The 25,545-nt window shown below is 43.0% G+C and overlaps 1 protein-coding gene across 2 annotated transcripts; it reads left to right on the top strand.

The window, feature by feature from the left end:
- The first annotated feature begins 1,425 nt into the window (after positions 1–1,425).
- On the top strand, positions 1,426–21,021 carry sinhcaf (SIN3-HDAC complex associated factor). Of its 2 annotated transcripts, none has more exons than XM_072267983.1 (7): positions 1,426–1,507; positions 6,389–6,501; positions 11,726–11,884; positions 12,000–12,099; positions 13,878–14,004; positions 16,115–16,265; positions 18,448–21,021. In XM_072267983.1, the coding sequence occupies exons 3-7, from the start codon at positions 11,757–11,759 to the stop codon at positions 18,608–18,610; spliced, it is 669 nt and encodes a 222-aa protein (XP_072124084.1). In that variant the 5' UTR covers positions 1,426–1,507; positions 6,389–6,501; positions 11,726–11,756; the 3' UTR covers positions 18,611–21,021. The 2 variants fall into 2 exon arrangements, with proteins under 2 accessions (XP_072124084.1, XP_072124083.1); XM_072267982.1 differs by having other exon boundaries at positions 13,878–14,010.
- The last annotated feature ends 4,524 nt before the right edge of the window (positions 21,022–25,545 follow it).

Here is a 25,545-nt window from a genome sequence, read left to right as displayed (position 1 = left end):
AGCTTCTTCCCCTCTGCCATCTGATTTCTAAATGGACATTGAATCTTTGGATATTACCTCACTTTTTTAAATACACAGAATTTCTGTTTTTGCAAATTTAAAAAAATGTATTCAATATACGTAATGATTTACATGTTTATTATTAATTTTTCTCTCTGCTAGATTATGAATTGCATTGAACTGCTGCTTCTAAGTTAACAAATTTCACATCACATGCCCATGATAATAAACCTGACTGATTATTTTACTTTATGGAAAGGGTGAGAAGAGCAAATGACCAGAGTACAAAGGGTCTTTGATTACATTGTCTTCTTTCTAAGGCAGTAGTAAGTTTAGATAGTTAGTGGAGAGAAGGCTGGTTTTCCTGATGGATTAGCTGTGTTCACAATTCTACAATTTTTGAGGTCTTGGAAAAAAATTGTTTATCCTTCAACAGGTTTTACACAGTCAGTTGACAGCACTCTCCCTGTTGGTCCTGAAACTCCTGATTTCAAGACATGCTCTAAGAGATATGAGCACTCAGGGAACCAACACTTCAATGCATAACTGAAGGGATGTTTTCAAACGAGTTGTTAAACTGGGGTACTGTTTAACCTCGGCTGGGTAGAAAAGTTCTTGTAAGACTATTCTGAAAGGAAAGTTTACCTGTTTACCAGCCCAAAACCAACCCTCCACGCCGATGCTAAAGCAGATAATCTGGTAGTTACCGTTTCTGTTTGTGAGACCTTGCTGCGTACAAACTGTTGTTTCCCGTATTGCCACAGCGCTTATTTTTTAAATATGGATGCCGAGCTACGCGACACCCTGAGCTGTGTAATAACAATTATTTCCAAAGCACTTCCTTTAAATTTTTACTTCTAGAAATATGAACACTTCGAGGAAAACAAAATCTTTTAAGATTTCCCCACCGAATACACAGTGCTTTTTCACGACGTCGAGCTGCCATTGTCAGTATCGGACGAAAAAAGACACCCGGCTCCCGGAGACAAGAAAACATAACAAATCAATCCTCAACACGCATGATTGACTTCATCAGCCACCGAGCTTCGCAATCCACAACTTCCTGCCTTTATGTGACACTAACCAGTGTCTGTGTTATTGGAAGGAGTCCCTATACAATAGCCCAGCGCTGTTGCATAAAGGGTAACGGAGCACAGAGAGGGTTTGGGGTCAGATCGCGCACTTTCATAGGGTATGGGGGAAATCCTGCGACACTCACTTCTTCTTTCCATGCACAGTCCAAACATCCTGTGACGTCTGGATACAGGTGGGAGGGGCGGTCGCGTTTCCCGCGTTCCTCTCTTCCCTTATTTGGCGTTGAAACTGACATCATCGCCCTGATGCAAATGAGTTTGATTCAAGAGATTTCAAAGGCTTGCAATTACGCCTGCGCAGTACGTAGCCTTTTTTCCACCACCCCCCCCCTCCCCAGCCAGAAAGGCGAAGCGGTAGCTTTACCTACATCAGCAACGAGGTTGTAAAAGAAAGTGAAGTTTAGACTCCTCTGGTGAGTGATTTTTTAAAAAATATAATCTATTCCCAGGTTAATGCGATGAGATTTTCTCGCTGCATTCTGCCGCTAACTGCCGCCTGTGTATTTTGTTGTAAACTTTTGATCTTGTTTGAACATCATGTTTGCAACAATAAGCAGAGATTAGAACGTGGGCGCCCACCGCGCTGGAATACGGAACCATTCCTGGATCCCTCCTGTTACGGATGCCAAACAGCCTGTCACAACCTTTCCTTTCTCCGCGACACCTACTTTTAAAAAAAACTTTTATCTATAGGTTTGGTCTCGTTTTATCTGTTAGTTGGCAAAGAAAATATCATTTCTCTCCACCCCCCCTAGTGTGTACTTATCTACACTACGGAGACCAAGACTTGTCTTGCATTATTAAATAACCCTTTGTTAGGTGCAGAATTAGTTGTGGATTTTTAAGTGTTTTGTATGACAAATCATACGATTTAATTAACGAAGAACTTTGCGCGCTTCTGGAAGTCTGGTTGCGTTTTTCTCTCTCCTCCTCTGGTGATGGCGTCATGGGGAACTTCAAACAACTCCACTTTTATTTTGTGTCTGTTGTGGGGTGTGAGGAATGGAGGAGGTTAAATAATAGGGACTCTGGTGGTGGGGGTCAGGCAGGGATGGGGTTGGGAGAAGGTGCGCTGTTTTTGTCCAGGAGATGCCTCCCAATGTGGGGAGGTGATATTGCACGTAGGCAAGCTACACGCTTGAGACTGAAAACAAAGGGCAGCGTGGATCCTCGCAGTATAGAATACGTGGAGGACTTACGGCGTCTATCGATCCAGGAATTCGGCTTCCACTTTATTCTCATGTTGCATTTAATTTTCTCCCCCACTTCCCGCGATGCAGCCATTGTCCATTCGGAAATATTGGAGCCTTCTGACAACGTGTTTTAATTATATGTGATTTTTTTTCCACGTCACACCGTCCCCACGTTTTACTGTTAATTCGACTCAGTACACTTATAGCAGCAAATGCGAATTACTTTTGATCCGGTGTTTGTGTTGCATGGTTTCCGGTGCTAAGGGGGGTGGGTGTCGCTGATGAATGTCCCTTTTTATTGTTGATAAGAAAGTATTGGCTTTTGGCTGGGCCATGTTTTGGAGATTTTGGCGAGTGCAGGAAAAGGAGAAGAAAGGTTGTGTGCGCAGTTTAAAAAGCACATTCACAAACACGCACAAAACAACGAGCCATCGAATGAATACGGGGGGGGGGGGAAATGGTTTACGTTGGGATTTTATTTTCGATGTGTTGCGTACCAGTTTAGAAAACGCGGGTGGTAGATACTAAGGAGCATCTGTTGTATTCGGAGATCAAGCAGACTGCGCGAAATTGGGTCAGTTTCCTCATACGCCACTGAAATGGACTGGACACACGGGCAGTGATGGGGCGTGTTTGCTATCCAGCCCGGGTTGGGTTTAAATGAAAGGCTACTCCTGTTTTTGGAGCGTAGGAGTAGAGTTTGTGGTCAGTTCTTATGGATGTCAAATGCGTGGACGACGTTAGCGCGTTTTGGGCTCAATGTACGGGAAAGGCCATTAACCTGACGTTAACCCTTTTCCTAAAGCTCCGGCAGGCTTCCTTAATTTTCAGCATGTTATTTTTAGCAGCTTTTTCAGTGTTGGTAACTGGGTGCTCTTCCGAATGTTTAGAGAGCAACTCGGGGTAATGAGAAATCCCTTCGGAGGAAAGCTCAAGATGATGAAATTGTGAGCGTGTGGCTGAGGGGAATGCGATTCCGCTACAGGGTGGGCGCCGATGTTAAGGTAATCGGTGAAAGAACCTTCAGGGAAATGAAGAAAGTTGTTTTGTACTGTGGGATGTTGACAGCCTGAGCGTCAGTTGCAAGGAGGCTCATTGTGTCTTTCCAAAGCTGAAAAGGACAAAACGTTGGGGAGTTGTGGGAAAGTGGGATTAATTGGGTGGTTCTCGAGGATTGCTCAATAGAAACATGGTACTTGCTTCAGATTTACCCATGTGAAAGGCAGTCTCTTGTGCTTAGTTCCAGTTCCTCTGCCTTCACCTCCTTTGGCCTGACAACTCTTTGGGACTTGCTTCTGGCCATTTAAATTCTTTGCTGTATTTCAGCCTGAAGCCAGCAACTCCCCCCAGGTACTTTCACCCCTTTCTGAAGAATGGGACACTGTTAAAAGAAGCAACACACACAAAATGCTGGAGGAAGCCAGCAGGCCGGGCAGCATCTATGGGAAAGAGTACAGTCGACGTTTCAGGCTCTTTGGAGCTTGCTTATCCTGACAACTCCATTTCTCTGGCTGGTAACACCTTGGGTGGTTGTATTGTGCCGAAGTTCAATAAAGGCACATTATTGATGGTGTTATAACCATTATTTTAGTGTGAAGGCCATCCAGACAGCACTGCCAATGTACACTTTGTTGATCCAGATAGAATGCACCTGAAGCAAGCACATCCTTTTGTAGTGTATTAATTTTGATTACTTTCCCTGGAATGCAGTTGTCTGGTGACTTTGGTTCCCAAAGCCCTGTGTCACCGTCGTTTTCTGTGTGGCGTCTGATGCTGTTGTGAACTAATTGATAGGGACCGATCTGTGACCAGCCAGCAGCTCATCTGGCGGGATTATGCAACCACCAAGATGTCAGAAAGCAAATTAAATTGATCATTTTTGTATTGTCTCAAAATTCCTAAGTGACAGCAGCCTTTCAGCTCATTATCCATTTTCACAAGTAGTTATTTGAATGATTTAATTGTGCATGGAATTAACTGCCCAGAAGCAGGCTATTTGGTCCATCTGTTCACTGCTTGTATTTATAATCCTCAGAAACAACCTTCCACTTTAATTGTCATATTCTATCGTTATTCTTGCTGTCCTGCATATACTTGTGCACTACTACCTGTTTCAATCTCTCCATATAACATAATTATGATTCTTGCCATTTTGTGTAAAGAGATCTTTTTAAAATTTTTGTGTATAACCACTTGCGTTTCTGTCCAAGACCTTGTCAGAATTCAGCTATGGTCTGAAACATAAACTCTTTCTCACCACAGATGTTGCCTGACCTGAGTGTTTACAGAATCAGGTTTATTATCACCAGCACGTGACGTGAAATTTGTTAACTTAGCAGCAGCAGTTCAATGCAATACATAATATAGAAGGAGAAAAAATAATAAATCTTTTTCAGTATGCTTTATACAGTATATGTATATTGAATAGATTAAAAATCATGCAAAAACCAGAAATACTGTATATTTAAAAAAGTGAAGTAGTGTCCAAGGATTCAATGTCCATTTAGGAATCAGATGGCAGAGGGGAAGAAGCTGTTCCTGAATGGCTTCTGTACCTCCTATCTGATGGTAACAGTGAGAAAAGAGCATGCCCTGGGTGCTGGAAGTCCTTAATAATGGACACTGCCTTTCTGAGACACCGCTTCTTGAAGATGTCCTGGATTCTTTGTAGATGGAGCTGACTAAGTTTACAACCCTCTGCAGCTTCTTTCCGTTCTATGCAGTAGCAACCCCCCCCCCCCCCACAACATACCAGACAGTAGTGCAGCCTGTCAGAATGCTTTCCATGGTACATCTAAAGAAGTTTTTGAGTGTATTTGTTGACATACCAAATCTCTTCAAACTCCTAATACAGTAAAGTATAGCCACTGTCTTGCCTTCTTTATGACTCCATCAATATGTTGGGACCAGGTTAGATCCTCAAGAGATCTTGACACCCAGGAACTTGAAACCGCTCACTCTTTCCACTTCTGATCCCTCTATAAGGAAAACAGCATTTACGGTTTTTATTTCCAGATTTTCAGTGTTTTGTTTTTGATTTAGATTTCTGCCCGGTTATTCCAAGAGCAGTGATAGATGGGAGAAAAAAAATGTCCATACCTTCCAATCAACTCTTTTTCTAATTTCCAAGGCTTTTTATCAGGTCTTCAGTTGTCCAGAGACCTGTGTCTGTGCAATTCTTCCTGCAGTTTCTTTCTCATTTCCTTCTGTGTAGAGTCCAAAACTCCTGACATTTGAGTGTACACTTCCTAGAATAGAAGGGAGCTTTGACTGAAAATGTTGTGATGAAGGTTGAATATTAGACCATAAGACAGGAGCAGAAGTCGGCCATTGAGCCCATCGAACCTGCTCCACCATTCCATCAGGACTGATTTATTATTCCTCTCAATCTCATTCTCCTGCCTTCTTGCCATGGCCTTTGATACCCTCGCTAATGAAGAACTTATCAAGCTTTGCTTTAGGTATACTCGGTGACTTGGCCTCCACAGCCATCTGTGGCAAAGAATTTCTCAGATTCACTGCCCTGTGGCTAAAGAAATTTCTCCTCACCTCTGTTCTGAAGGGATGTCTTTGTCTTCTGAGGCTGTGCCCTCTGGTCCTAGACTCCCCCACTATAGGAAATATCCTCTCCCCATCCACTCTCTAGGCCTTTCAATATCCAAAGGTTTCAGGGAGAGTCTCCCTCATTCTTCTAAACTGCCGCAGGTACAGGCCCAGAGCCATTAATGCTCCTCCTATGTTAACCCTTTCATTCTCCTGAATCTCCTCTGGCCCCTCTCCAATGCCAGCATATCCTTTCTTAGATAAGGGGCTTAAAACTGCTCACAATTACTTCAAGTACAGTCTGACCAATGCCTTATAAAGCCTCAGCATTGCATCCTTGTTCTTATATACCAGTCCTCTCAAAATGAATGCTAACATTACAAATTCATTGTTATCCACCGGTATTGATGTGAAATATTTCAATTAATTTCATAATCAAATATCGCTGTGATGATTGTATGTTCTAGTATCAATTGTTTGGCGACAATGAAGTATAAAGTGTAATTTTCCCTGATCTCAGATGGAAGGAACTAATGCATCTCCATATTCTGATTTAAGATATTCTGGAGTTGACAGTCCAGCAAGCAAGAGTGTTAAAAGCAACTCACAAGAAACAGAAACCTTCAGGGACACGATATCCAAACAGGGCAACAGTAATTAAGTACTTAACTGTAAGTAAAACTGAGAAAATGCATGATTGTCAAGTTCATGACTACATATGAACATCAAGGTGTATTTTAAAGGCTGTACCTTAAGTCTATTAAGACTTAACAAAAGATTTTGAAAATACAATGTGAATTAGGAGAACTTGCATTTATGTAAAGCCATAGGAATGTCCCGTCCCAAAGCACTTTACATGAATGAAGTACATCGGAAGTGTAATTTTTGTTGTAACGCTGCAGCCAGTCTCAGCTTTAAGCTGCCACAAACAATAGAATCGTCTCTATGGAAAAAATCAGGGCTAACAGCTCAATGCTGCTTGAAATAACATGTACAAAAAGTGGAAAAAGAAAATGAGAAGTTCTGCTTATTAGATCTAGCATGAAGACAGTAATGGATAAAATCCCAGGCAAGGATTGTCATATGGTAGGAATATTAATTCCTTTGCTTCTGTATTTACCAGGAAGATAGATTAAGTGGGCATGATATAGGAAGATGAGATTCAAAGTGATTGATCAAAGCATTTTTATAAGAGGTGAAATGTTTAATAAACCCATCAGGCTCAAAATAAGCTAGTGAAATTGTCACAAACTGCTCACAAAAACTCTGGATAAAATCCTTAATTTGCACCCTCACATTTTAAAGGAATCCAGGGAACAGATAGCAGATGTACTACGGCTAAGCACACTTAATTTGTTAGAAAAAGGTCTGATGGCTGGTGAATAATTAATGTTACACTGATGCAGGGCACTAGAATTTATCCAAAGAACTAAAGGCTGTCCAGCTTTCTATTGGCAGGATTCCTGTTACTGGATAAAATAATAAAACATCCCATATTATGATGGGCAGGGTGGGTTTCAGAGGGGGAAGTTAATTGATCAAGTTGTATGTATTCTTTGAAGAGATAGCAGATAATGGTGTAATATTATCTGCATTTTTTAATACCTTTTCAAATTACCTAATTAAGAAACAAATGGTATAATGGATACCTAGATAGAAAATTATAAGACAGGAGCAGATTTAGGCCATTCAGCCCATTGAGTCTGCCCGACTAGTCCATCATGGCCGATTTATTATCCCTTTCAATCCCATTCTCTTCCCTTCTCCCTGTGACCAGTGGCACCCTGACTAATCAAGAATCTGTCAATCTCTGCTTTCAATGTACCCAACAACTTGGCCTTCACAGCTATCTGTGGCAATAAATTCCACAAATTAACCACCCTCTAACTATAGAGATTCCTCCTCATCTCTGTTGTAAACAGACGTCTCTCTGTTCTGAAGCTGTGCCGTCTGTTCTTAGGCTCCCCCACTATAAGAAACACCCTCTCCACATGCACTTTATCTTTGCCTTTAAATATTTGATAGGTTTCAGTGAGATCCCTCCTCATTCTTCTAAACTCCAGCGAGTACAGGCCCAGAGCCATCAAACGCTACTCATGCATTAACCCTTTCATTCCCAGATTCATTCTCATTAACCTCCTTTGGACCCTTTGTAATGTCAGAAAATCTTTTCTTAGATGGGGCCCAAAACTGCAAACAATACTCCCGAGAAATGTGGTCTGACCAATGCTCTTTCAAGCCTCAGCATTATATCCTTGCTTTTATATTTTAGCCCTCTCAAAATGGATGCTAACATTGCATTTGCCTTCAACCTGCAAGTTAACCTATAGGAGTCCTACACCAGTCCGTTAGCACCTTTGATTGAATTTTCTCCCTGTTTAGAAAAGTCTATACCTTTATTCCTTCTACCAAAGTGCATTACCATTCACAAGCCACTTCTTTGCTTATTCTCCTAATCTGTCCAAATCCTTCTACAGGCTCCCTGCTTCCTGAACACTACTTGCCCCTCCACCTACCTTCGTATTGTTCGCAAACTTGGCCACAAGCCGATCAGTTCTGTCATCTAAATCATTCACATAATAACGTGAAACGAAGTGGTCCCAATACCAACCCCTGCAAAATACCACTAGTCACTGGCGGCCAACCTGAAAAGGCCCCCTTTATTCCTACTCCTTGCCTCCTGCCAGTCAGCCAATCTTCTATCCTTACTAGTATCTTTCATCTAATACCATGGACTCGTGTGGCACCTTGTCAAAGGCCTTTTGAAAACCCAAGTGAGCAACATCCACTGACTCCTTTGTCGATCCTGCCTGTTATTTCTGTCAACAACTTTGCAACACTGAAGTCAGGTTATAATTGGCTTTTCTCCCCCTGCCTCCCACCCTGAAAGATGGCTAAAGAATGGCAGAAAATAGCAAGTGATGCTCAGCGATAAACAGTACAAAATATGTTTGATAACTAGTTATATTTGTGAGCCGCCTTGAATTTAGTAAGTGCGACTACTTTCTTTCAAAGAGGACTACAATAAACTAGAAGAAGACTGTCAGTAAAGCTTGCAGAAGGAAACAATTTCCTTGGAAAATAGAAATCTAAGTGAAGTAAAGGGAGAGTATTTCGTGTGCAGCGACACAACACAGGTTATATATATTATTTATTAAGCCCATTACCCCTGTTGTGATGTAGGTCACCAACAGCAGCTTGTCAGTCCTCCGTCCTGGGCCAACTTTTTGAGTTGTCCTCTTCCAGGTATGAGGTCTTTGGAGCTTCTGTTGGCATTTCTGTAGATCTAAATTTTTCCAGGATGCTATTGCTAGCCCCATGCCCAACCCTCCGTCTTTCGCAGCCAGCTTGAGACCGTCCACGGCAGAGTTGCCACAGGTTAGTTAGAGCATGAATATGAATCGAATAAGTCGTGCAAATGCAAAGTAACATAGACGTGCTAAACGATCTGTACGTTGGTTGGACCGCACAAAATATAGTGCGTAGTATTAATGGGATGTGCAGTGGAGAGGGTCAGTAGAAGGTTTACAAGGGTGTGGTTCACGTATTCAGTCTCTTTTAGTGAAATGAACTATGATGGTTTTTGAGCAACAGACATGTTTGCATGCAAGGAAGAGGAAAGCTAGACATTCAATTAAGAAATCAAATAGAGAATCTGGAAGTAACGATAGAGTAGAGAAGGTGTGAACCTCACTCCTGTATGGAGTGGTTGAGCTGCCTGATGGATTGGCAACTACTTGCTCTTCAAGGTAACACTGTGAAGGAGTTGCCATCCATGGAGTAATGATGGGATCATTAGTCGTGGACACTACCCACCTGCAAACGGTTTTATCCAAAAGCTCTAAAGTTTACACGCCACCGCAGAAGTTTCTTTCAGTTAGTTAATCTGATCAACCATTCTAGGCAGCCAGTCCCCTTTATTTTACAGTCATGGCACCGTAAGCATTTTAAACCACTTTTTATAACGATGTTTACATTGTAAATACATGCTGATATTTGTGTGTTTATGCACATTTTATTCCTTATCTGTACTTGTGAAATGCTTTTTGTTGCATGTCACGGCAACACATCATAGCGAATTCCTAACACATGTGAATGTGTATGGTGAATAAAGATGATATTTAATCCTCGATCCAAAAGTAAGCATTCCCTGCAGTACAGCACTCACCTTGGATCTTCCCTGTTGAGTGTGAGCCCTGGCAGTCCCCTGGAGCCTTCAGGGATGAGACTAACACATGATGTAGTGATACTCAGTTGGGTATCAGCCAGAACGTCAAAGACAAAAGAATGTTAAACCTTGCAGAACGTGGAAATTGATTAAGAGTTCTTGATGGATGCGGGTGGTGCACTTCGAAATCACCTCTGGTGACTCCACATGTTTCAGGGCATGAGCAGCATATGTTGCAGTAGTCTTGTGCCATTGCAGTATTCCAAAGTTCCAAATGGTTCAAAGTATGTATGAAGAATTCAACTCTGAGATTTGTCTTCTCCAGATAGCCATGAAATACAGAAAAACCATAGAAGTTGTTGAAAGAAAAGGTATCAACACCCCCCCCACCACAGAAAAAAGATAGAAACAAAAACTCACAAATCCCTGAAGCCCCCCTCACACAAAAACTAACAGATCACCCACCTGGAAAACAGCTTGCCCACAATGGGGGAGAAAATAGTGACAATAGCATGAAGCCCCCAGCCCCCTCTCTCGCACACAAAAAGCTAACAGATCGCCCAGCAAGTAAACATTCTGCCATCAGGTAAATCTCATCCTGCATACTGTCCAGCTCTGATACTGGAAAGTCAGTGAAACAGCCCACCATGATTAAAATGCAAATAATTAAATTATGTCGCAACTGAGTTAATTGCCGAAGAGAATTCTATTGAAATGTATAAAATTTCTAGAGGATTGTCAAGGCAGCTGCTGGGGAACTGGTTCATCTGTACAGAGAATCTAGATCTTGTGAGCAGCTTTGCGTAAGGTAGTGGCCAATGGGAACTGTGGCAGTAAAACATGTTTGTCCAAAACGTTATTGGAATTATCCACTCTAAACACTTGACGCTTTGGTGGTAAGTACAGTCCAGCCTGGACCAAACTCTGGGTATGATATCAACAATCTGAAGTCCTTGGGACTTGGTCCTTCATGAGATTGGATTTTAATGTTATGGGTTGGGTGGGGGAGGTAGAGTGCGGAAAGTCTCATTGAAACCTGCTAAATACTAAGAGGCCTGGATACAGTTGTTGTAGAGAGGATGTATCCATTGGCAGGAAAGTGTCAGAATAAAGAGATGTGCCTGCAAAATTGAAACGTGGAAGAATTTCTTTAGCTAGAGTGGTGAGTCTGCAAAATTCATTGCCACAGAGGGTGGTAGAGGCTAAATCATTGGGTGTATGTAAGACAGAGATTGCCAAGTACTTAAGGGGATTAAGAGTGGGGGGGGGGGTTGTTGCAGGAGAATGTGCTTGAAAAACAAAAACAGAATAGTGGAACAGACTCTCAGAACATTACAACACACGACATGCCCTTTGGCCCATGACATTGTTTCAACCTTTTCAACTTCTCTAAGATCAATCTAATTTAATGAGTCAAATGGCCAAATTCTGTTTCTATATATCTTATCTAATCAGTCCACTTGTTCTGAGGTCATGAATGATGTTACTGTCTCTGTTAACTTGGAACAGGTCCAGTCCAAAATGTACGTTTTGCTCTTGGCTACCCCAGCCTAGTATCTCCCTCCACCTTCCATGAACAACTGCCCTTCAATTTTGCATCAAGGTTCCACGTTTAAGTTAAACACAAGGGCTCATATAGATACAGAGATTTAATCTGAAGTTACTTTTCCCATTACCAGCCAGTGTTTAGTTGCCCTGGGTCTAAATGTGAGCTCTCTGGTTTTCAGGTCTCCTGCTTTGGTCTGCATTGGCCACAAGATGTTTGGCTTCCACAAGCCTAAGATGTACCGGAGCCTGGACGGATGCTGCATCTGCAGGGCCAAGTCATCCAGCTCACGGTTTACTGACAGCAAGCGCTATGAGAAGGACTTCCAGAGCTGCTTTGGGTAAGTATAGAGAAAGCCAAAGCAACAAATGCAATAAAACCCATTTGGTTTGTGGATGAATGTAGGCAGTCAGAGATCACATTTACTTATTGTTCTCTCCTGCTTTTTGCCTAAGATTGAATGAGGCCCGCTCAGGAGAGATTTGCAATGCCTGTGTACTGCTGGTGAAACGATGGAAGAAGCTCCCAGTGGGCTCCAAAAAGAACTGGAATCACGTAAGTATGGGTCTCAGTCCAGAACTTGCACAGGAACTGATGAAATAATTGGGTAGATGCTTACTGAAATAGGACATTCCTTCTGACATTGTCTGAACAGATGGGAATCTTGTGCCTATAACTGCCTTAAGCTGCTTCACTGATCTTCCCCACTTCTTGTAAAGTCAGATGTAGGGTTGCTGACCAGTGACTTTTCCACCAAGGAAAATGCCAACTTGAGAACCTGAGTCATGGGGAAATGTTGAATCAGTTAGGGCTTTACTCCCTGGAGCGTAGGAGAATGAAGGGTGATTTAATGGAGGTATACAAAATTGAGCGGTATAGATAGGGTAGATGAAAACAGGCTTTTTCCACTGAGGTTGGGTGAAACTCCAACTAGAGGTCATGGTTAAAGAGTGAAAAGTGAAATACTTAAGGGGAACATGAGGGAGATCTTCACTCAGAGGGTGGTGAGAGTGTGGAACGAGCTGCCAATGGAAGTGGTGGACATGTGTTTTGATTTCCACATTTAAGAGAAGTTTGGATAAGTACATGGATGTGAAAGCTATGGGCCAGGTGCAGGCCTATAGAACTAGGCAAAATAATAGTTTAGACTGGACTAGATGGGCCGAAGGGACTATTTCTGTGCTGTAGTACTCTGACACCCAAGCTTTACACATGGGTAACAATGATCTCCTATATGCACTTCAGATAGTTTGCTCAGTATTTGAGCAGACCCTCTTAGTGTTTACTGCTTCCTTCCCACTTGTCAAGAAACTCTTTCCTTGCTGCTCACTTACCCACCTGCCTATGTTTGGAGGTACATATGCTCTCCGTGCAATGCCTTGCCTTTGCACAAAGTAATTAATTTACCTATTTCCACCACACACGGACAAGTGCAGTTTTAGCGCTTGCATTGCGAATTCCATTTTCATCTTATTAAGTGGTAAAACATACCTTATGTGTTTACTTTGGGCAGACACAAGAGACTGCAGCTGCTGGAATCTGGAGCTTAAAACAAACTAGTGGAGAAACAGGAAGGGTCAAGCAGCATTTATGGAGGGGGAGTGATGGTGTTTCAGGTAGAAAGACCCTGTATTAAGCACTTTGTGTAGTTTATTGATAGTGGCCGTAAATGGAGTCTGGTACTTTTGTTGTGGTTTAACATCAAATGAAATCCTTGTTCACAACAAATGAAAATGACTCACCTCCCTGTAGCCTGTGAGTGGAGGAGTCCATGTAACCATGTTTTGGTCACAGGAGTGTCCATGGTCTTTATCAGCATCTGAAACCATGTGCCACCCCTCCAGGATGAAAATAAATAAGCGTTGATAGTGCCACCTTTATACATAATTAAATCTGTAAACTATTCTGCGGCAAAATTGCAATAACGCATCATATAGATCTGGAAGGTGATGCTGGTGTCTGAGTCTGGACTCTGGGCTGTGTGTTTATGTGTGTGTGTGTGTGTGTGTGTGTATAGCTGGTACTGGCATTCAGCAGGGTTAGGAAATTAGGTAGACATATATTCCACTCCTTTAAACTCAAGAGTTTTCTGGGAAATGAACCACCGTTTGACGTGTAAAATAACGTAAAGTGAAGGTGAGTAATAAACGATTAAATGCAGTAACATCTAATACTCTGGCACCATCAGTCCGGTAAATTTTCCATATTACAGTTCACACTCCCCTCCCCGTGAAGTGTACGACGTTAGTAGTTCTGCCTGCTGTAGTTTTCCCAGTGCTAGTTCGGGCAGAAAGGTTCTCTAACCAAATGCTGGTGCGTTCTGTTTATTGCAGGTGGTTGATGTTCGTGCAGGACCAAGCTTGAAGACAGCATTGAAACCCAAGAAGGCAAAATCCCTCACTGGAAGCAGAATAAAAGCCAGTCAGATCAGCAAGATCCAGAAAGAGCTGAAACGTCAGAGTAAGTGTATGTTCTGATGCTTTTTCCCTTTCCTTCTCCGTGCAGTTTGCAGACATTGTAAAGGAGGTGCTAAAACATCTGCAGTTATCGCGACTCCAAGTGCAGCTGGCCAACAGTAAAAGCCCCAGGACACTGTGTGTGTGTGTCCCCTGGCCTGTAACTGTCTTCAGCTCCCCACTTGTAAAGTCAGATGTGGGGTTGTTGACTAGTGACCATCCCCACCAAGGGAAGAGCCAACCTTTTCAACGTCACCCAAGCTTTACACATAGCTAACAATGATCTCCAACCAAGCAGTTCAGCCAGATTGCTGAACATTTGAGCAGACCCTCTCAACATTTGCAACTTCCTGACTATTTGTCAAGAAAGAAATTGTTTCCTTTTCCCTCCAACCAAATGAGTAATCTTATTTCCCTACAATCTCCACCACCTTCTTTTCACTTTAGGGCCTTGCAGCTCAATCACTCACCTTGTTATGTAGCTTAAACATGGATATATCCCACCTGGTGTGTTTGTCAAGCATTAATCTGGATTGTAGCACTTGCTGCCATTTGCTTTACAGTGTCCATTTATTTCCACCCTTTATCCATAGCTCTTCATGCTGGTTACAGAAACTTCCCCACGACTATGGAGATGTGTCTGCAGAGCATGTTACACGAGTCTGAACAACACACTGACTGTTTGGGTGTGCTGCTGAGGAGGGAAAGAGTGAGGATCTGAAGTGGGTCATTGGTCCTTCAGGCCTCCTCTGACCTTTACCAAGATCACTGCTGTCTTTCTCTTGCACTATCCCCAAGGCCTTAATTTCCTTAATATCTCAGAAATCTATCGATCCTCCTTTTTTATTTTGAAAGGGTAGGGGGAGTCACGATGATTGAGCCTCCACAGCTATCTGGAATAGAAAGTTACAAAAGAATTGTCATCTTCAGACTGAAGAAGTTTCTTCTTGAGTCTCAAATGGTCTGAACCTAATTCTGAAGGCTAACTCTGGTTCTACGTTTGTAAATAACTATCAAAGGAGACTTCTATCCTGTCACATGTTGCAAGAATTCCAAGTTTCAGTGACATCTCTCATTGCTCTTAAACATTTGAGAATATGTGTCTATCTCCTCAATCTCTCCTTGTATGGCAAAACTGCTAACTATAAAACCAGCTTGGAGAATCTCCTTTCCACTCCTTGTATGACAAATATTTCCTTTATAGATGCAAGACCACTTTCCTTAGGACAGTGGTCCCCAACCTCCGGGCCTCGGACCGATACATTGCCGCGAAGGGTGCAGCAGTGGGCAGCACGCACCCAGCACATGATTAAGAAAAAAGCTGAAATAAACAAGCTAATTAATTAGGTGCCGCCCGGCACATAAATGTTGGCCCAGATCAGAGGCGATTACCAAGCTGTAAATTATCGGCTGGTCCTTAGTTTTAGTATTGTGTTCACATCTTGGGAAGGATGTTGAGGCTTTGAGACTACATTGAGGGGGGTTACAAGAGCGTTATGACAAATATCTGTTGTTCTTTCTTCAGGAACAAAAACTGACATTTCAGCCCAGAGCCCTGCTCGACTGGGAACGTAACTCGAGGGTGTTTCCTGCACCCTGCTTTGAACGTGGGATGTTATTATGGTCTGTGATTTGATTGGCATTTCCACAGCCACGCCAGGCTGAAGGTTTATGATGGCATATGGACACCTGATAAACAAACCTGAATTGTATAAGGGTGTCGGGAAATATCCTCAAGTTTCATTCCCTGCCAAGCTGTGGATCAGGGAGCACCTCAATAAATAGGGAGAGCTACTTCCACTAACTGTAAGAACACCAGCCAGAGAGAAAGATTTAAGAAGTATCAGAGAAGGTGAAGCTATTTTATGTTTCCACATAATAAATTATAAAGACCTAATCTGTCCGGTCAGTAGTTTTGTTTTTCAAAGAGAGTGAGAGTAGCTTGCTTCTGTTTAGATGGAGGGTGATCTAATTGAATGGCAGAGGGAAACAGCATGTTGCTTTTCGTTCCTTTTTTCTTGCTGGTTTGCACAGATCGGGATTTGAAGCATTTCGGGTGTTAACGATACATTAATTGATTTACTAATGGTAATGATTTTCTTGCTTCACTGCAGACTCGGATGCCCACAGTACCACCTCCAGTATGTCTCCTGCGCAGTCTCCCTGCTACAGTAACCACTCAGACGAGGGCTCCGACACGGAGATGGCATCCGGGTCCAGCAGGGTGCCTGTCTTCTCCTTCTTAGACCTCACGTACTGGAAAAGGTAGAGCAAATGCACCTGCCATTTACTGTATCTTGTGCTGCTGTTACCTCTACCATTACTGCTTGAGAATTCCCTAACATACAAATAGGTTATGTTCCTGAAACCCTTGCACAAGCCCACATGTTTGTAAGGGTCATCATATTTTGAGACAGGGTGGAGGACTGGCTGATTATTGATGCTTCTTGGAAAAGGGAGCAGGAAAAGAAGACATTGCCATCTGCGGCCATCTTTTGAGAAGCTAGCGGGTTCTGGAAACCTAGAAACAGTTGCCACAATTTAGTGCTTCATTTGGTCATTTTAAATTATTACACCTGTATAGACGTTGCAGCAATTATTCATGCTCTGTGTTTAAACTGTTGAAGGGGAATTGAAACCTGTATACTGTTTTAACAATATGTTGTGGATATTTTTCTCTTGTTGCAATTTAGGTAGCCATTTGTAAGTTAGATGCTTGCATGTGGCGGTCGGCACTTTTGGCAGTGCAAGTGGGGGAGAGGGATCTTTAGGGGTTCTGATGCTTCTGTCTGTCATTAAATTTTTTAGTGTTTAGTGTTTCATGGATGTCAGCGAAGAGTAAGAAAGTCATGTGTACTGTACATTCTCTGATATTAAATTGAACTATTTGTATGTCAGGGAGTCAGAATTGCCGAAAATGTAAGGGGCGCATATTTCCGTCACAGTTTTGATAAACCTGTATCTTCAGGGCTGGAAAGTAAAATAAAAACACGGGGATTTTTAAATCAAAGTAACTACTCTGCGTTAAGCAATAGCAGTTGTATATATAGTAACAGGCCCTTGTGATACAGTGTACCCATGTTGCCCAATTACATCCGTGACCAATTAACCAACCCAAACGACTTTGGAAAGTGGGAGGAAACCCACACAGTCATAGGAAAAACGGATAAACTCCTTGCAGACAGTGGCGGGAATTGAACCCGGGTCACTGACACTGTAATAGCATTCTGCTAAATGCTACACTGCTGTACTGTCCCAAATATTTAACAAGTGACCTGCTAAATATTTTCAACTTTCTGTTTTCTTTGTAAGTTATTTACTGGACAATGTTTGTTCATCCGTCAGCAACATGGAGCATATTATCATATTGTATTTCCTGGGACCTGATGTGAAATTTGCTGCCCTTTTTCCCATCAATGGCTCCCCTCAAAATACCTCATAGGCTGTGAAACTCTCTGGGATATCTTGAACTAGTTAAGGTGATCTTGACTCTTTAAAATCTCTCTTCCATCCTTCATAACCCAGAGCTCATCCAAAGTTAACCAAGGCATGTTCCCTCGTGTTCAGCCCCTGACACTACATGTTCAAAGTCCTCCAGAGCCCTGTAACAACTGCCATATCTGAAAAGATTGCATTCTCTGATTCTGCCCTCCTCAGCTTCCCCATTTCTTCTCCATTCCATTAGCACCTATATTTTCACCTGTCATAGCTCTCGCTCCTTCAGACCCCTACATCATCATCTTCTCTGTTGCTTCAAGCCTAGCTTTACCAAGTATTTTGAGATGGTGTAATGTTTATGCAGAGGAGATACGTGAGAATGATCCTGGGAATGATAGCAATTTTATAGCAATGGGCCTGTATTGTTCAGATGAATGGGGATGGGGGTTGGGGAGGATATCTTATTAAAACCGATCAAATATTGAAAGGTCTAGATAGAGTGGACATGGAGAAGGTGTTTCCTATCGTTGGGAGTCTAGAACCAAAGGACACAACCTCAGAATAGAGCAGAGATAAGGAGGAATTTCTTTAGCCAGAGGGTGGTGAATCTGTGGAATTCATTGCCACTGATGGCTGTGGAGGTCAAGTCATTGGGTATATGTAAGGCGGACGTTGATAAGGGTGTCAGTGGTTACAAGAGGAAGGCAGGAGAATGAGGTTGAGAGGGTTGATGAAATGACAGTCAGCCCAATGAGTCGAATTGCCTAATTTGTGCCTATGCCTTATGGTCCCTGGTGGCTTTATGAAGTTAAAGGGGATGATTAGGGTGGCTTAGGGAGATACTATTAAGGTAATTTCCCCCTGGTTTATGTCTCTGGGAATTGCAACAAAGAGTGGGAGATAGGAAATGTCAAATTATGATGGTGCAAGTGTCGTGTTTTGCGTGTCCAACTTGGTGAAGCAGCTGGACTTTCATTGCGCTTGTAAACCTGCTCTTTTCGTTCTCCAGGCAAAAGGTCTGCTGCGGAATCATTTACAAGGGCCGTTTTGGAGAAGTGCTGATTGACCCTCACCTCTTCAAGCCCTGCTGTGCCAACAAGAAGAGAGTGACGGAAACCCCAGAGCAGCAAACAGTTCAGTCCCCCTCTGCCTCAAAGGATGACGAGTGGTGAAGTGGCTCAGCTCGTTCAGAGGGAGGCAGAGAAACTGACAGAGCCAAAATGCATTGAAAAGATTGTGTTTGTCAAAAAGTTGGAGTGAATGATAAGACTGCCCAAATGAACTGACCTGCCAAAAAGACTGACAGTACTCTTTTAAAAAATTTTTTTTCCTGGGATTCAGAGAGGGCAGTGGGGTTGGGTGGGAGGTGGGGTCAGTTGATTTGTTGTGTTTTTAAGAACAGAATCTGTAAATTGTTGTATATTTCATGAGCTGCACGCATATTAAGTGGAGTGGAGCGTGCCTGTAAAGTGCTATTATTTAGGATTTATATCTTTTGATTAGTAATTGACTTTTTTCTTGTGCTGAGTGAGTGGGATTGGGAAAAGTGAGTGAGTGTTGTAATATAGCTGCCAGTGTTTGGAAAGCGTTAATTGTCTTGACTGTGGGCCGGCAGAGTCAGTTTTGCTCAGTACATAGTTCAGCCATGTGATTTATTTTTTTTTTCTGAAAGGACTCAAGTTTTGATGCTCAAGTAGGCTCAGTTGCCCAAGCTGCCATAACTGCTCAACTTCCACTGTAGATTGGGAAGTGGGAAATAGAAAGCCCAAGTATCAACCGGAAACTGAAATTTGGCACCCTCCCAGTGGAAACACCATTTCCCTTTCCCTGCCCCTGCCTCCACCCCCTGAATGCTGAGGTGGTTGGAGGGGTGAGCGAGACAACACCCGAACTCATAGCCTAGCACATTTCAAATCGGCCACGGAGAACAAGGGAAACGTTTTTTGCAGGAGATGTGGCTTTTGTAGTCGGTTTAGCGGAATCCATTTGCTCACTTTGTCTTGCAGTTTTCAGACAGTTTCATTCTCCTCCATCTGCGTCACCTGATGGTTTTGAGCACACAATCTCAATCTGCCAAATCTGCACTTGGGTAGAGAAATTGAAAATAGGCCAAGCACCTCTTACCACCACGACCATCTTCCCCCTCCAAATTACCTGTGCCTGCTGGTTGACACTGTGGCAGGAACATTGCTCTTAGTGAATGGACCTTATCAAAGCAGGGTCCCTACTTCCAGAGACTGGATTTGCTGATTGTGCCTCTTGCATTGACAGATAAAAGATGTTATGTGGTAAGAGTTGTCACGCTAGGTTTGCTCATTTTAAAGGCAGCTGTTGGTGAGCTTTGCTGTGCCTGGCCACAAGGTTTGCCTTTTAGTGTGTATTAAATGTTCGTGCTTCTTTCCCATCGTCACCTGCCATTTTATCCTATCCTGAATGGTCTTTTGCTGTTGATGTCCTTTTGCCTACACATGGCCCTAGTTCAGTGCTGAGGTACTCTTTCAGAGTACAAGGTAACTTTTCCCCCCACCTTCCTTGACTTTGGGGTGCTGGATGTGTGTGGCCAGTAACCGCAAATTGAACAGAAGTGTAATGGAATTGTGGAAATGTGCAGTATATGGATCCTCTTTTGGGCTCACTGCACACAACCCCAGACTCCGCAATTCAGCTATTGAGCAAAACTGAAAATTCAACCCTAGATATCAAAACGTTCTCTTCCCTGATTGCCCTATCCCTACAACTAAAAAAAAATTGATTTTATTTGAACTGGGTATGTGTAAAGGCAAACTGAGTGTTAGTATTCTCATAATCTAATCTAATCTATTGTCAGCTCACTGATGATGAGGGGGTGTGCATTCCGTGTAAATTAGTCGCTTGTCTCTCCAGTGCAAAAGTTGGGCGATGAGACCAATTGGATAGCTCTTCCCAAAGAGTTAGGCTGGGATGCATTTGGATGTAAATCGTTGGAAAGCGATAGCAGTCCAATTCAAGCCACGAGCCACAATAAAGAGCTGATGTGTTCATCTGCCCGGGTGACAGGTGTAACTGTTCCAGCAGGCAGGTTTCAGGAATTCCCTGTATCCACAATCTAGTCCCTGTCTAATTGAGCCATTATCAAAACATGAGGCGGAGGACCTACCCATTGAGCATGCTGCTGGTATTCATGGTCGTGCTGAGGGTTTTACTTTTGTTTGCATGCGGGCACGTTAAGCATGTCAGGAAAGGGCGTGCAAAATTGTGCCACCCACCCACTTCGTACTGGGTTTGAGTATGCCCAGTCCCTGCTGTGCAGCTTGTATGAATGTGAGCATGAGGTCTGGATTGGGTTCAGATTCACTCCCAGAGCTTCCTTCCCCACCACTCTATTTATTATTATTTATTTTGTTTTCCTCTACAGCAGAAAATGCCTCTGTCTCCTTTCCCTCCTTGACCTAGCTTAGTGCAGCCGGATGTATTTTAGTGATGCACTTTGTATGTATTAGAGATCTATGGAGCCAGTTTTTTGTACTTTTTTTATACTGTTAATATTCTTCTACTCAAAATTTTTTTATTAGTCCGAAATAAAGTAGACTGCTTTATAAAGAAAGTTGTTGTGATTGTGATTTCTCTTCACACAGTGCGAAGTGACCTAAAGCAAATTGTGCATATCTGAGTCAGAATGTTTGAACCCCAACCCCAGCTCAAGTCTGAAACCCAGGCTGGCAATCCACCCCTGCACTGAGCGAATTGTATGAATCCGTCAGTAGAGCATTGCATTGAAGCCTGGACCCGTGCTCTTCATGAAATTATCGTGCAGCCCGTCAAGCCTTACTGGCTGTCATTTCACCCACTGGGTTCCCTGTAATCGATCCTTTCTCCCTCATGTTCATTAAAACTTCCCTGTTTCAAAAGGTCCACTGGATACTTCCGCTTGGAATAATTTGCAGTGACCAGTCAACCTAGCAAGCAGCATATATTGTTGGGATCTAGGAGAAAACTGAACTCTTGGGGTGGGGGAGTCTCACTCAGTCACAGGGAGAGCTGGCGAACTCCACGTAGGCAGCACTGGAAGGTTAAGATTGAACCTGGGTTGTTGGAGCCAGGAGGCGATTCCACTACCTGTGTCACCTGAAGCGGAGTAATCAATTGCAAGGAAGGACTCCGAAAAAAGTAGTTCACCCAGGTGTTCTGGGAAAAATTGGGACACTTCATGGGACTATAAAAATGGCAAGAACTAAAAATATTATTTTTCTTTGCAGTTTGTGGTATCAAACTGATCTCAAAGTATCTGCTTTGAAAAAGTTTGGCAACATTCATTACTGATGAAATTGCTGGAGGAATGCAGATCATAGTCTTGGAGAAGTACAGCACAGAAATCGGCCCTTTGGCCCATCTAGCCCATACCAAAATCATTTAAACTGCTTGCTTCTATCTACCATGTACCAGAACCACAGCTCTCCATTCCCTACCATCCATGTACCTATCCAAACTTCTCTCAAACATTGAAATTGAGCTCACATGCACCACTTGCACCGGCAGCTCGTTCCACACACCGCAGCCCTCTGAGTGAAGGAAGTTGCCCTTAAATGTTCCTCTTTTCACCCTTAACCCATGACCTCTGGTTGTAGTCCCTCCCTCCCACCCACTCTCCATGGAAAAAGCCCGTTTGCAGTAACCAAAAATCTATACCAAAAAAAGATCAAGTGCTTTCCTGGTGTATATGACAAATAAAATCTTCTCAGGTTTCCAGGCAGGTACAGGTATCGATTATAACTGACATTTCAATGACAAACTCTGCCATCTTCACTGCAAATTATCCCCGATGAAGATGGCAGAGTTTGCCATTGAAACACCAGTTATTATCAATACTTGTACCCAGCTAGAAGCCTGATAACAGTTTATTTGCCTTATCTATACCCCTCATAATTTTGTATGCCTCCATCAAATCTTTCAATCTACATTCCAAGGAATACGGTCCTAACCTACTTAATTTTGTAACTGAGGTTTTCCAGACCAGGCAACATCACTGTAAATTTTCTCTGTACTCTTTCAACTTTGTTTACATCTTTCCTGTAGGTAGGTGACCTAAACTGCACACGATGCTCCAAATTAAGCCTCACCAACATCTTATACAACTTCAACATAACATCCCATTTCCTGTACTCAATACATTGGTCTTATGGAGGCCAATGTGACAAAAGCTTTGTTTACGACTCTGCCTGTGACACCTCTTTCAACGAATTGTGGACCTGTATTCCCAGATCCCTTTGTTCCATCACTTGTCAGTGCCCTGCCGTTCACTGTGTAAAGCCCACCCTGGTTGTTCCTACTGAAGTGCAAAATCTCAAATATATTTGCATTAAATTACATCTTGACATTTTTCAGCCCATTTTTCCAGCTGATGCAGATCCCTCCTCAAGCTATGATGGCCTTCCTAGCTCTCCACTGCACCCATAATTTTGGTGTCATCTGCAAATTTGCTGATCCAGTTGACCACATTATCACCTAGATCATTGATTATAGATGACAAACAACAAAGGACCCAGCACTGATCCCTGTTGCACACAATTAGCCACAGATGTCCAGTCAGAGAGGCAACCATCTATTACCACTCTGGCTTCTCCCACAAAGATAATGTCTAATCCAATTTACTTCATCATCTTGAATGCGGAGTGACTGAACCTTTTTGTCCACAGTCCCATGTAGGACCTTGTCAAATACCTTGCTGAAGTCCATGTAGATAACCATCACTGCTTTGCCTTCACCCACTTTCCTGGTAACATCCTTGAAAAACTCTATAAGATTGGTTAGACATGACCAACCAAGCACACAGCCAAGCTGACTATCCTTGATTAATCCATGTCTATCCAAATACTTGTATATCCAGTCCCTCAGGATAGCTTCCAATAACTTTCCCACAACTGACATCAGATGCACTGGCCCTGAATTTTCTTGTTTCTATTTAGAGCCTTATTTTAAACAACGGAGTAACATTGGCTATCCTCCAATCCTCTGTTACCTCTCCTGTTGCTAAGGATGATTTAAATATTTCTGCAAGGGGCCCCGGCAATTTCTTCACCTATCTCTTGTAGAGATTTTAAATTTATTTAAGATTGGGCACGTGGCCAACTGGTTAAGGCGTTCGTCTAGTTACCTCAACAGTGGCAGTGTGTTTGTGCCCTTGAGCAAGGCGCCTAATCACACGTTGCTCTAGTCTGTGCGAGGAGTGGCACCCCACATAGACCCAATCTGCGTGAAGATGCCCGACGCAGGCCTCTCATGGTCTGAGTTGACGTTCCCTCCCTCCCCTTCCCCTATCTGGTTTGGCTCCATTATTGTCTTCCAAAGGACCAATTTGCAATCCTTTTGCTCGAAACATATCTGTGGAAACCCTCAGGATTCTTCCGGTTGTCTTCTAGAGCAACTTCATGCATTCTTTTAGCCCTCCTGATTTTTTAATGTTCTCTTACGTTTCCTATACTCCACAAGTACCTCATTTTTTCCCACCTGCCTATACCTGCTATGCACCTCAATTTTTCTCTTAACCAGGGCCTCACTATCTCTTGAGAACCCAAGGTTCACTGCACTTGTTGTCCACCTTTTACTCTGACAGGCACATACAAGCTTTGTACTCCCAAAATTTCACTTCTGAAGGCCTCCCACTTACCAGGCAACAGCCTGTCTGAATCCACACTTGCCAGATCATTTCTGATACCATCAAAACTGGCCTTTCTCCAATTTAGAATCTCAACCTGCAGATCAGACCTATCTTTTTGCATATTTATTTGAAACTAGTGGGAAGGTTTGTTAAGCTGGTGTTTAAACTGGAGTTGCCAGGGAAACCGGAGTGCCAGAATAGTTAGTGGAGAGGTTGAGGAGGCAAATGTTGGTAAGACCCCAGACAAAGTTAAGAATCAAAATGTTGAGCATAGTGTGACAAAATCGAAAAGGGTGAATACAGTATTGAAGGTGTTGTATTTGAATGCACACAGTATACAGAATAAGGTAGATGAACTTGCAGTACAGTTGCAGATTGGCAGGTATAATGTGGTAGGCATCCCCGAATCATGGCTGAAAGATTATAGCTGGGAGCGTAAGGTCCAAGGATACACATTGTATTGAACGGATAGACAGGAAAGCAGAGTGGGCGGCGTTACTCTGTTGGTAAAAAATGAAACCAAATCATTAGAAAGAGGTGACATATGGTTGGAAGGTATTGAATCATTGTAGATGGAGCTGAAGAAGTGCAAAATTAAAAAGACCCCGATGGGAGTTGTATACAAACCTCCAAACAGTAGTGAGGATGTGACCTACAAATTACAACAGGAGATGGAAAGTGTATGCTAAAACGACAATGTTACAATAGTCATGGGGGATGTCAAAATGCAGGTAGATCGGGAAAATCAGGCTGGTGCAGGACTACAGGAAGGGAAGTTTCTAGGGTGCCTAAGAGGTAGCTTTTTAGAGACCAATAGAGGATCAGCTGATCTGAATTGGGTGTTGTGCAATGAACCAGAACTGATTAGAGACCTTAATGTAAAAGAATCCTTAGCGGCAAGTGATCACAGTATGTTGACACCTCCCTCCCCTTTCTAGATCTTTCTGTCTCTGTCTCTGGAGACAGCTTATCCACTGATGTCTACTTTAAGCCTACTGACTCTCACAGCTATCTGGACTATTCCTCTTCTCACCCTGTCTCTTGCAAAAACGCCATCCCCTTCTCGCAATTCCTCTGTCTCCGCCGCATCTGCTCTCAGGATGAGGTTTTTCATTCTAGGACGAGGGAGATGTCCCCCTTTTTTAAAGAAAGGGGCTTCCCTTCCTCCACCATCAACTCTGCTCTCAAACGCATCTCCCCCATTTCACGTACATCTGCTCTCACTCCATCCTCCCGCCACCCCACTAGGAATAGGGTTCCCCTGGTCCTCACCTACCACCCCACCAGCCTCTGGGTCCAACATATTATTCTCCATAACTTCCGCCACCTCCAACGGGATCCCACCACTAAGCACATCTTTCCCTCCCCCCTTCTCTCTGCTTTCCACAGGGATCGCTCCCTACGCGACTCCCTTGTCCCCCCCATCCCTCCCCACTGATCTCCCTCCTGGCACTTATCCTTGTAAACGGAACA

The sequence above is a fragment of the Mobula birostris genome, chromosome 9 (genome assembly GCF_030028105.1).
Source record: "Mobula birostris isolate sMobBir1 chromosome 9, sMobBir1.hap1, whole genome shotgun sequence".
Lineage (NCBI taxonomy): Eukaryota > Metazoa > Chordata > Chondrichthyes > Myliobatiformes > Myliobatidae > Mobula > Mobula birostris.
This window is presented reverse-complemented; position numbering and strand designations above follow the sequence as displayed.